General features: G+C 50.7%; 1 protein-coding gene across 2 annotated transcripts in view; it reads left to right on the top strand.

The window, feature by feature from the left end:
- The first annotated feature begins 466 nt into the window (after positions 1-466).
- Positions 467-12880, top strand: part of B4GALNT3 (beta-1,4-N-acetyl-galactosaminyltransferase 3) — a 98141-nt gene continuing 85727 nt past the window's right edge. For both annotated transcript variants that reach the window (XM_042247674.1, XM_027968017.2), the window contains exon 1: positions 467-748. In XM_042247674.1, coding sequence (XP_042103608.1) covers positions 580-748 — 169 coding nt within the window. In that variant the 5' untranslated portion in view covers positions 467-579. The remainder of the gene's footprint in view (positions 749-12880) is intronic.

A 12880-nucleotide genomic window follows, 5' to 3' on the forward strand; every position in this document is an offset into this window, starting at 1 on the left:
TTGTCACCCTGGGGGCCGTGTAACTCCCCTAGGGCCTCTTGGAGATGTGCTGGGAGAGGGGACTGCGGCTGAACGAAGGGGCCCTGGCTCCCGGACTCGGACATCCACTCTAAGGCAGGAGCAGGGTCGCTGCAGGCCGCGAAACGCCCCCAGACGAAGCCTCGCCGCGGGCTCCCGCGCCCCGCGTGTGCCCAGTTCGACACCACCTGCCCTTTGGGAGCAAACCTGCCGGGTCTCCGTCCCGCGCAGAGTTTGGATCACAACTGCCCTTTACGCGCCACGCACCCCGATCTGCGGAGGCGCCGGGGAGTGACCAGCAGGGAGGGAGCTGCAGTCCCCCTCCCGCGGCTTCTCGGGGGCGGGGCCCACCTGTGCCCGGGGGCGGGGCCGGGCCGGGGGCGGGGCAGGTGGGCCGCGGGCGGGGGCGCGGGGCGGGGCGGCGCACCTGGGGAACCTCCTCGTGGGCAGAGCGAGGGCTGGCGGCTGCAAGCCCGCAGCCGGCGTGGGCAGGAGCCGGGGGCCGGGGCGGGCGGCCGGGGCGCGGCGCTGAGCGGGCGGGCGGGCCGGGGGCGCGTGGCCATGGGGGGCCCCCGGGCCGCGCGGCTCCGGCTGCTCTTGCGCCCGGTCAAGCTGCTGCGGAGGCGCTTCCGGCTGCTGCTGCTGCTTGCCGTGGTGTCCGTGGGGCTCTGGACACTTTATCTGGAACTGGCGGCGTCGGCCCAAGTCGGCGGGAACCCCCTGAACCGCAGTGAGTAGCGCCGGGGCGCGGTGGGGAGGGGCAGGGCCGGCGGCCCCCGCCTGTGGGTCGTGCCCCCCATCGCGGACCGGGTGTCCACTCGCGGGGTCCCCAGGTGCCGGGCGCCGGCGGGACCCGGGCCATCCCGGTGGCGCTGGGCTCGCAGACCCGCTGCCGGAGACACGCGTCCACGCGGGCTGGGTCCATGTCCCTCTGGGTCCCTCGGCCGCCTCCGCCAGGCCGCGCGCTCCTGTCTTCGGGGCCCAGACTTTGCTCCCCGCCGAGTCTCCACGGCTCGCTGGGTTCGCTCCCTAGCTGCGTTTTCGGGGCGGGTTGGGGGGGGGCGTTCTTTAACTATACGGCCAAGAGCCACCCGCCCTCTCTTCACCTTCCCACAGGCCACTCCCCTCCCAGCCCCTTCCTCTTCCTCCAGTCGCCCACCTCCCCTTGAGTGGCCCCCTCTCGGGGTTCTGACCGCGCGCTTTCCCCCCACAGCGGGTTGTCTGCAGCCCCCAGACCACCCTGCAGAATGGGCTGAACCCCGGACCCCGGTCAGGGCGCAGTGGGCAGCTCCGTGGACCGGACGGTGGGTGGGTTCCTACTTTTCCAAGGGAGCCAGAGCCACTTAATTTTTCTGTGCCTCGGCTTCTTCCTAGGAAAACGGGAGAGGATTGTCTTGAGAGAGAGCTTTGCTTTTACAGGCATGGCTAGCCGAGGCGATTTTCAGTTTACTACTGAGTGAAGTAAAAATCCTCAAAGTGTCAGGACTGTGTGAAAGGTCACTGTGATAGTTGGGATAAAGAGAATCTCCCAGAACTACCAGGTGTCCTTCCCGGGCCTGAAGGGTCTAGGTTTATAATCCCAGAATGTTGTCTGGAATTCTAGATAAACATCCCCCTCCCCACCCCGCTATTCAGGAAACCAGAGGAGCGGCTGGTGAAGCTCTGCTGAGAAGATGCTCTGAGTTCTTGTGTCAGCTGCTGGGTGTGGTGCTTTGCCTCCTCTTGTGGCCAAAGATAGGGAATTACTCGGGTCAGTAATTGAGCTGCTTCAGGATCGAGATAGATACTTGTGGCAGAACCTCTGCCTCTGTGGCTGTGGAAATATTTCTGGCTGTGGTGAGGAGACTGGGGTTCCATCCCTGATTCTGCTGCCAACAAGTTGGAGAATCCAGGAGCAGGTAGCTGCTGCTCAGGCCAAAGAGGGAAGTTGGTCCCTTTCCATTTGGGCACTCGGACTGGGTGACCTCCCTGCCTGAGCATTGCTGGGGTCCGGGAGCTCTGCACGGTGTGAGGAAGGGTCTTCCCAGTCAGGTCCATGGCTCTGAGGAGGAGGGTGCTTCCCTCTGAAGACCGGTCTGCCGTCCCGCAGCTGGTCTTCCCTCCCCAAGCCTAGCTCTGTCCTCTGAAGGACAGAGTGGATGGATACTCCCAGACCCATGGCCACTCAGAGCGACCCACGCGGGTGAGCCCAGGTGAAGAGGGAGGTCCGGGTGAGATCTGTCTTCTCTCCTCCTTGGGACACCCCTTCTCAGTGTGGCCACCATCTTGTCAAATGTGGGAGCCTGTGGGGTCCTCTGCACAGATTAGAACCAGAGGGGAGGGCAGTTGCTTGGTGACCTGAGGTGAAGGGCCTCCCTTTCCCCTCCCCAAGCCTGTTTTCCTCAAGAGGCTTTCTCCTCAGAGAGCTGGGGAGCCACAGTCATGCTCTCTCACACCTGCTCCCAGCCTCTGTCTCCCTTTGGCTGCCTCATCCTTCGCCGTCCGTCAGTTCCTGGGTCTGTCTGTCTGTCTTCCCTTCTCGATGCACCGTCACTCTCTGCCTGGGCTTCCTTATTCTTTGTTTCCTTTTCCAAACTGACCCTTCTCCAGAGGAATGTCCCCAGCTTCTTACTCCACAGTCAGCTCTCCGTTTCTCTAACCCTCGTCTTTAAGGGTCCTCGGGGGGTCCAAGCCTCCCCTCGCCGACTCAATGGACATGAGTTTGAGCAAACTCCGGGAGATGGTGAAGTCTGATGTGCTGCAATCCATAGGGTCACAAAGAGGTGGACACAACTGAGCCACTGAGCATCAAGCCTCTTCTCAGCCTCTTGGAACTCCTCAAGGCCACCTGCCGTTAGGGTGGCCTTTCCTGCGGGGCTGTCCCATCAGATTCTACTCTTTTCTTCTTCTTTAAAAAGTTACTTATTTATTTTTGGCTGTGCTGTGTTTTCATTGCTGCGTGAGGACTTTCTCTGTGGTGAGCAGGGGCTACGCTGCAGTTGTGGTTCACGGGCTTCTCCTTGCGGCAGCTTCTCCTGCTGCGGAGCACGGGCTCCAGGGCTGGGGGCTCAGTAGTGGCGGCTCTTAGGCTCTAGAGCACAAGCGCAGGGTCAGCAGCTGTGGCTCCTGGGCTTAGCTGCTCTGGGACATGTGGGATCTTCCCGGACCAGGGGTTGAACCCGTGCCCCCTGCATCGGCAGGCAGATTCTTACCAACTAAACAACCAGGGATGTCCTCTTCTCTTTTCTGATTTCCTGTGGGAATGAGATTTTTAGACAGTGGCTGTGATTTCTGGCTCCCTGTCTCCCATCATTTGTCTTTAAGAAGCTGAGACACCAGGCATTAAAGTCTTCTCTTGTCTTCTAGGTCTTGCTCCCAGCTGTTCCTTTGGAGGGAGAGTGGGGGAGGAGGACTTGGGAAGTAGAAGGGTGGAAAGAGGGCTGCAGGCCTTCCTCGCCATATACCCTGGCACACAGCAGCAACCAGAACCCCATCTTGACCACCCTGCCTCCCTCTCACAGTCCTGCCAACTCACCCCACCACCAGCCTTCCTGTCATCTGTAAGGCCAGCCTCCATTACCAGGAACCTTTCATTTGCCTGGCCCTGTGTGGCTGCCGCCCTGATCTGGCGCTGGGAGAAGTGTGGGGAGAGATGGCAGTTAACAGACTCCAGGGTGGTAAGGTAATGACAGGGAGCATGCTTCCTGCTGCTTCTCGGAGTAACCCCATAGTTTGACATGGGCGATGTGCAATTTAAGCTCCATATTAGAAAAAGATACAGCCACATGGGGAGTATCCAGAATCATTCACAGATAGAAAAATGGGTTCCTTGAACAAAAGACAGAGAGCTGTTCACTTGCTCATTTAACAAACATGTGCTCAGCACACAGCTCGAGCAGGGCATCGTGCTCAGTCACTTAGATGTGGTGATGACTCCGTTATGGTTTCTGTCTCTCTCAGCTTTCCCTCTTGGAGGGTGGTTCGGGTGCATGTGTGAAAATAATCACAGTATGAGACAGCCATCATGTTTTACACGGATAGAACCTACCTGTTGCTGTGACACTTGTGAAAATGAGACATGGCTCTTTGAACTAATAATTCTTGGAAGTGGTGACGTTTCAGGAGAACTTGAGGGGTTGGTAAGACTTTAGCAGATGCAGAAGGAGAACGATGTTCCAAGCAGAGAGGTCAGCAGAAGCCCAGACCAAGAGTCAAGAAGTTCATGTTTGGGAGTGTTGGGCGTCTGGGTTTGGTGAAGAATGGTGCCAGATTAGAAAAGACTTTTAATAAACTTAAAGAGTGATGTTTATTCATTAGATAAGAGAAAACAGTTCGAAGTTTTATAACTGAATGGGAGGAAAGGAAAAGAGATAGGGAAACTGTTTAACAAGACTGTACTTTGGTATGGACGGTGGTCCTGGGTCGGGGTGGAAGTTTCCATGCTGTGGCTTCATTGGCCTTTAGCTCTTGGGTCATGGAGCTCCACTGGGAACAGGTCAGGGCTCTCGTGGGACATTCAGAAGGTCTGGGGCAGTCACTATATACCAACATGTTCATAAATGTTCCAGTGTTTTGAGAACTGGCACAGCTGTACTGGTGTGTACTGGCTGAAAGCAACGCTGGGCACAGACTATTACTGGAAGTTAAGGAGTCCGTTCTGGCAGGTTTTAACGAGCCAGACCCATTTGTTCAGATTGGTTTAGCTTCGTCCTGCCTGAGGGCAGAGGTCTGGACTAGAATGGTTTCTAGGTTCTCTGATCTGTAACTGACCTGCTGCTGTGACCAACTTGATGCTGGAATCAAGCAGTCATCTCTGGGCACAGAGCCAGGGCCAAGCAGTCGTGCGTACCAGCCTCTTTCCAGATCTCGCAAGGCTGGGTCTGCAATGTCCCCATGTAAAGGCCCAGTTTACCTGCCGAACCACCCAGAGTGTCCACAAGCTCAGGAATTCATTGGCTTCCACCACCTGAAACCTAAAACACCTCTCTCTGGCTAGCCTTGCAACTCTTAATGGACTCTGAGCGGACTGGAGAGGCACAGCCACAGAGGTCAGGCTGGCCCCGCAGCTTCTGGGGTCACCACAGCCATTCCGACTGGCAAGGGATGCAAACCCTCCAGTCATGGAGGTAACTCAGGATAGAAGAGTAATCTGAGACACAGACTGGGAGAGAGGGAGAAGCAGGAGAGACAGATGTGTGGGCTGAGCCAGGATGCTGAGACTCGGAGCAGCAGAGGCAAGTGGGGAGGGAAGCCCAGCTGCTCTGTGGCTCCTTGTGGCCCCTGGAACCTGTCCACGCCGTCCCAGGCTGGACTGTCCCTCTGGCTCCTGGAGCCTCTGGCTCCTGTCCCTCTGTCCTCCTTACGATGTAGGACACAAGTACTCCATCTCTTTATGCTGGCATCTGGCTGCCACGTGCAACTTCAGATCAGTATCCAGTTCAGGGAAAATACTGGGCACTCAGATACATCCTGGGTATGGATGGTAAGCTCTGAATTTCCAAGCACCTGATATTTTCCACTGGCAGATACTTTGTTTATCAGTGATGGATCCAAGAATAGAACCTAGGAATTCTTGTTCCTCTTTCCATAATACATACAAACAACAATAGCCTTTAAATGCAAATGAAAGGATAAGAATGATGCCTTCAGTGCTTTTTTATTAGAAGTGTGTTTCCTTTGGACCAGTGTGGTCTGCAGCAGGCCTGGGGGAAGCAAGGACAAGGACTCAGCTGTGACCACTCCTTTCCGTGGGTTCTGTAGTCCCCTTTGACGTGGGCACAGAGTCTTGGCAGCCTGGCAGGCCCTGCTCTCCTCCTGCCAACCTGAGACCCTCGGGTGGGCTGAGGCCCCGGTTGGTGGTGCTGCGGATGCCGACTGTGTCCTGGGAGTCGTGTGTCCAAGCAGCATGAGATCTTTGCAGTGGCCACTCCTATGCTGGCTTGCAGAGGGGCTGGGCTGCCTGTAGTAGTTTTCCTTGCCCTCCAGCCTGGGCTTTATGGAGCGGAGCAGAGCAGCCGCCAGGACAGGGCTTGCTTTGGAACGGGGCCTGGAGGCTGCTCTTGGACTTGGCCTCTCACCGCCTGCCTCTCCACTGAGTTCCACCAGTCTCAGGGCCTTTCCTTTAAACTTCCACGAGCACATTTTGTTCTATCCGAGGATGACAAGGCATCAGCTAGGCCAAGCACACGTTCTGAGCTTTTAGACAACCCTCTTTGGACCTTGTGACCCACAGTTAATGGGTTTAAGTGTTATCTGATGTGAAAAGGACCACTGGAAGAGCCAAGAGCAGTTTGGACAGGGTATATAAAGGCCGTTGGGCTGAACCTGTCAGTGCATCTGAGCAAAGCATGATGGATACATCTTTACATTTCTATAGACTCTTAGGTTCCTACAAGTGCTGCATTGTGTTAGAAGTACCCATGAGATGAGCAAAAATGAATTTTAAAAAATATTTATTTATTTGGCTGCACAGGGTCTTAGTTAGGCATGTGGGATATTTGATCTTAGTTGCGACTTGCAGGATCTAGTTCCAGACCAGGGATTGCACTCGGGTCCTCTGCATTGGCCTGGAGTCTTAGCCACCGGGGAAGTCATGAATTTTTTTTTTTTGTAATCTCTGTAATATTTTAGTATGTGATTAATTTTTTATGCTAAACTTTTAAATTTCTTAACTGTTGACCAACTTTTTTAGAAAATAAGCATGCGAATTGTCTATGTGGTCCCTGTTTTGTTTTACCTTTCATGGACGTATATTACATGTACAGAAAAATGCACATATAAGGAAGCAGCTTGATGGATCTCCACAGACTGAACATACCCGTGTAAGGAACACTCCAAAGAAGAAACAGCCTGACCAGAGCTTTTTGTCACTACCATAAGCATAGATTAATTTTTATACTTTATGGAAATGAATCACACAATGTGTGATTTATTTTTTAAATAGTATTTCCTTATGATTATAAAAATAATACATGTTCATTATACCAGATAATGGCTGTGTGCCTGGACCATATTCAATTCAGTTCAGTTCAGTCGCTCAGTTGTGTCCCGCTCTTTGCGACCCCATGAATCACAGCACGCCAGGCTTCCCTGTCCATCACCAACTCCTGGTGTCTACCCAAACCCATGTCCATCGAGTCGGTGATGCCATCCAGCCATCTCATCCTCTGTCATCCCCTTCTCCTCCTGCCCCCAATCCCTCCCAGCATTAGGGTCTTTTCCAATGAGTCAACTCTTCGCATGAGGTGGCCAAAGTATTGGAGTTTCAGCTTCAACATCAGTCTTTCCAATGAACACCCAGGACTGATCTCCTTCAGGATGGACTGGTTGGATCTTCTTGCACTCCAAGTCTTTAACACCACAGTTCAAAAGCATCAATTCTTTGGTGCTCAGCTCTCTTCACTGTCCAACTCTCACATCCATACATGACTACTGGAAAAACCATAGCCTTGACTAGACGGACCTTTGCTGGACCATATTAACTCCTATAAAGTTATCTTTTTGTGCATTGAGCTCGCCAGACAACTGATCCAGTAACTTAAGGAGGAGCCAAGGAAGACCAGGACCTCAGTGCTATGCGTATAGCCCCGTAAGATTCTCCAAGGATGGGATTGAGGGCCATCCAGAAATGTTTCTTCTGGTCTTTATTTTTTTTCTTCCTGTTTCAGAGATATAATTGAAATGTTAAAGTATACATCTAATGGGCTTCCCTGGTGGCTCAGTAGTAAAGAATCCTCCTGCAGTGCAGGTGACCTGGGTCGGGAAGATCCCTTGGAGTAGGAAATGGCAACGCACTCCAATATTCTTGCCTGGAAATTCCACAGACAGAGGAGCCTGGCAGGCCGTAGTCCATGGGATTGCAGAAGAGTGGGACGTGACTTAGCGGCTAACCAACAACAACACGACATAGTGATCTGATATATGTATATGCTGCAAGATGATTACTACACTAAGTTCAGTTAACATCCATCATCACATAAGTACAATTTTTTTTTCTTGTGATGAGATCTTTTCTTCTGGTCTTGATAATTGACCTAGCCATGCTCTCTTGAGCAATCCATTCATTTTCCTTTTTATTGGCCATGTAAGTTGTACTACCACTCAGGTTTCTCCCTTTGTGTTGGTTACTAGAAAGCTTCAGGTTTGGGATCATTTGGAAAAACATGTAAAAGATTTTATGACTGCATTTTGGCATCATTTTTATGCCTATATCTTTTCATTTTTTCCCCCGCAACTACTCTAATTTATGTCATCTTATCTTCTGTGGTACTTGAAAACCACAAAAAACTTCAGTTTTTTTCTAGACTAAATCAGGGCATAAAGAAATCAGTAAATCAATGGAATATATAAAAATATGAAGAAGAAACTAACCGTCACCTGTAAACTCACTCCTTTGACATATAGATTGTTGAAAAGAAAAAATAAAGTATAATAGCTGTGATAACCAGATGCCTGATTCTGGAAAGAATTCTAGATTAAAACCCCCAGAACCTGAAAATTTTTCTTTTCTTTTTTAATGTATTTAGGTATTGTTAAAGCTCAACATTCAGAAAACGAAGATCATGGCATCTGGTCCCATCACTTCATGGGAAATAGATGGGGAAACAGTAGAAACAGTGTCAGACTTTATTTTGGGGGGCTCCAAAATCACTGCAGATGGTGACTGCAGCCATGAAATTAAAAGACGCTTACTCCTTGGAAGAAAAGTTATGACCAACCTAGATAGTATGTTCAAAAGCAGAGACATTACTTTGCCGACTAAGGTCCATCTAGTCAAGGCTATGGTTTTTCCTGTGGTCATGTATGGATGTGAGAATTGGACTGTGAAGAAGGCAGAGTGCCGAAGAATTGATGCATTTAGACTGTGGTGTTGGAGAAGACTCTCAAGAGTCCTTTGGACTGCAGGGAGATCCAACCAGTCCATCCTAAAGGAAATCAACCCTGAATATTTATTGGAAGGACTGATGCTGAAGCTGAAACTCCAATACTTTGTCCATCTGAATGTGAAGAACTGACTCCTTGGACAAGACCCTGATGCTGGGAAAGACTGAGGGCAGGAGGAGAAGGGGTCAACAGAGGATGAGATGGTTGGATGGCATCACCAACTTGATGGACATGAGTTTGAGCGAGCTCTGGGAATTGGTGATAGATGGGGACATGGAAATGGCATGGGGTCGCAAAGAGTTGGACATGACTGATGACTGACCTGAACTGAAGTGCACAGTAGCATTATGTCTAAAAACCCCTACCTATATAGCTTAATGAAAAATATTGGTTGAATTCAGGAGGAAAAAAAAAAAGAAATTTTACTGGGCAAAAAGTGCTGGGCCCAGTAGTTGAGACTCCATGCTTTTATTGCAGGGGGCCAGATCCCTGGGCTGAGAACTAAAATCCTACATGCCATGTGACATAACCAAAAAAAAAAGAAAATGCTAACCATCATCTGAGTCTCTAGTGAGTCATAAATTTTTTGCAATAGTAGCATCATTTTAGAAAAAGTAATATCAAAGATCACTGATCACAGATCACCATAACAAATAAAATAATAATGATAAAGCTTGAAATACTTTGGGAATTATCAAAATGTGACAGAGAGACACAAAGGGAGCAAATGCTGTTGGAAAAATGGTGCCGACAGACTGGCTCAACACCCAACAAAGGTTGTCATAAACCTCAGTTTGTAAAGAAATGCAGTATCTGCAAACTGCACAAAACAAGTTATGGCTGTATAAATGCTCAGGAAATTGAGTGAGGTGTAGTTTTCAATTCTTTTCTTTTGCAAATCTTGAATGGCTACAAAGGTGATTTATTTTAAAACTTAAGTAAAAATATTTCTGGAGTATTTACTTTTCTGGGGGGCTGCTGACTGGGATAAAAAGCATGGATAATTCTCGGAAAAACGTATGAAATTTGAAGACAGGGCAGAGTCCATATCCAAGCTTTATCCCTCACCTGTTGCAGGACTTTGTATAAAGTGTTTATTCCTTCTCAATGGGCTTCTGTGACCTGCCCTGCAGAGCTGTTATGATGAAGTAAGACTCAGTGACCATCACACAGGTTAAGTGCCCAGTGAGACTCAACATAAGCCCAGCACATGTCAGGAGCTCAGAGTGTGGGTTCCCATCTCTTCCCCTTTGGAGTTCAGTCTGATGGGAGTTAGGGAAAGGCTGGGTGGGAGTGTGTGGACATAGTCGTCAGCCAGCCCCCTTGCTGCCACCCCTCCAGCTTCTTAGCCCATGACACAGCCATGCCGAGAACGCTTCGCCATCACCAGACCATGCATGTCTGCACCTGCCACCACCTCCTTCCACCAGTCTTCTTTTTTTGATGGTCAGTGCCGCCTCCCTCTTTCCATCTGCACCGATGGGGCGGTTTGCGTTAGGAGTCAAGGGTTTTGTTGAGAAGGAGAGCCATCTGGGGACTGGACCAGGGCACCAAAGCTCAGCAGTTGGGCAACCTGGCCCGTGGCTTAGCTGCCCACCCCCGAGCATGCTCAGAGGATGTCCGGGACTCGGAGGAAGCAACACTGGACTTTATCTCTGTTTTAATCCAAGCTTTGAAGCTGACTTATCACGGGTGCTTTCACAGGTCCTATGTCTCGTGAGAACTTCAGTTGGGTAATCTTGCATTCAGTGAGGTGCTTGTTTCAGGGGCAGGTTTGGAACCTCTTTTGGGTCGCTGGCCAGGGGGTCAGTCCATCCTTGGCCTTCAGGCCTTCAAGACTCAGTTGCCTGGTGGAGGGGTGGTCGCTGTCCCAGTGCTTCTGGCCATTTGGCCTCCAAGGTCACCCGTGATAACGTGGCCTCCACACAAGCAGTTGCTCCAGAGATTAAAGGCCTCTCTGCTGAGATCTCCTTACAAACCCTCTGATCCTCTCCTTTCCACCCTTCCTGCCAACCAGGGTCCAAATGAATGTGTGCAGGCCTGTACACACGCATTCCCCCCACCCCCACCTGCCAGCTGGTGTCCAGATCCCTCATCACCACCTCTGAGCCAAAGATTGGCAGGGGGAGCAAGGACATGGAGGCAGTCCTGGGGAGTCAGGGTGAACTCTTAGCCCTGGGTCCTCTTTGGTTATATCAGCTGAGCAGAGCGCTGACGGTACATCTCAGGTGAAGGACTTCCAGCAGGAGAAGGAGGGGAAGTTGGACCGACACAAAGGAGGGCTAGAAAATTAGAGTGGGAAGTGGAGGCAGAGGCATCTACCACATTTTTAAAATCTGACTCAGTGACTGTTTTTCATATCTGTGAGTTTTATTTGGTTCTATTTCTGATTTGGTTTCTTTTGTAAAATTGTTCTTCTAGGGACTTCTCTGGTGATCCAGTGGTTGAGACTTTGCCCTTCAACGCAGGGGGTACAGGTTCGATCCCTGGTCGGGAAGCTAAGATCCCGCATACCTCATGTGTGATCAAAAAAAAAAAAAGAAAAAACATAAAACGGAAACAATATTAAAACAAATTCAGTAAAGATTTCAAATTACTGGAGTGGGTTGCCATTTCCTCCTCCAAGGAATCTTCCTGACCCAGGGATCAAACCCACATCTCCTATATCGCAGGCAAATTCTTTACCCACTGAGCCAGCGGGGGAGCTATATAGTACTGCTCTGTAATAGGTTTACAATATGTTTCACACAAATAATACATGAAAGGCAAGCACAAAAAAACTTTTTTTTTTAATCTTTAATCTCACAGTACAGTACCTTGCAAAGTACAGTAGTTCAGTACAACAGCTGGCATACAGGGGCCGGCATCAAGTAACCAGGCACAAAGAGTTACTGAAGAAGGGAGAGGAGGTGGGAGATGGTGGAGCTGAAGGACCATCAGGGACAGGAGATGGAGGGCGAGCTGCCTGACATTGATGGAATGCGCATTCATGTCTTTGAAAGTTCACCACTTGACGGCTCATACGTAGGGACTTACTGTAATCGCCGTTTTTGCCTCATTGCAAACTTGGATCCTGAAACCAGGATGAGGGGAGGACATCCTACAGACAGCCCCAAGGGAATGAACCTCTGCCCCTCCCCCACTGCATGTTTTGTGCTCCGTTAGCATACTTATCAGAGGCTGCCTTGCCTCTGAGTTATTTCTGTCCGTCTGTCTTCCTCCGCGAGATTGAATTTCTCGAGTGCCGAACCTGGGCACTTTCCCCTGGTCTTTGTGCAGAAAGTTTTAATCTTTTGTGGCTCGTGTACACTTGCAAGAATCTGGGAAAGGACCTGGAGACCCTCTCCCCAGAATTGTGTCTGCCCCTCATATTTTGAGTGCTATTTATGGGAGGTACATAGGCCCCTGGCCCCCTCTCCATAGATCCCTAGTTGAGAACTCTGCCTGAGTGCCTTGCCTGGTACCTGTACGTGACAAGTTCTCAGACTCTGGTTGGCTTGAAGACATCCTCCCAGTTAAATCCGCCTATGAGAGAGCTGGACCATAAAGAAGGCTGAGCGCTGAAGAATTGACGCTTTCAGACTGTGGTGTGGACTCTTGAGAGTCCCTTGAACCGCACGGAGGAAATCAACCCTGAATATTCATTGGAAGAACTGATGCTGAACCTGAAGCTCTAATACTTAGGCCACCTGATGAGAAGAGCTGACTCATTGGAAAAGACCCTGATGCTGGGAAAGATTGAGGGCAGGAGGAGAAGAGGGTGGCAGAGTGTGAGATGGCTGGAAGGCATCACTGACTCAATGGCCATCAGTTTGAGCAAACTTCTGGAGATAGATAGTGAAGGACAGGGAGGCCTGGCATGCTGCAGTCCATGGGCCTCAAAGAGTTGGACATGAGTTAGTCACTGAAGGACAATAACCCTAGTTGCAGAGACACATGCCAGCGGTAGAAAGAGAGCCAGGATGCAGCCCTGCTGCTGGGAGATGCAAGGGAGCGTGTA

This window comes from Ovis aries, chromosome 3 (genome assembly GCF_016772045.2).
Source record: "Ovis aries strain OAR_USU_Benz2616 breed Rambouillet chromosome 3, ARS-UI_Ramb_v3.0, whole genome shotgun sequence".
NCBI lineage: Eukaryota > Metazoa > Chordata > Mammalia > Artiodactyla > Bovidae > Ovis > Ovis aries.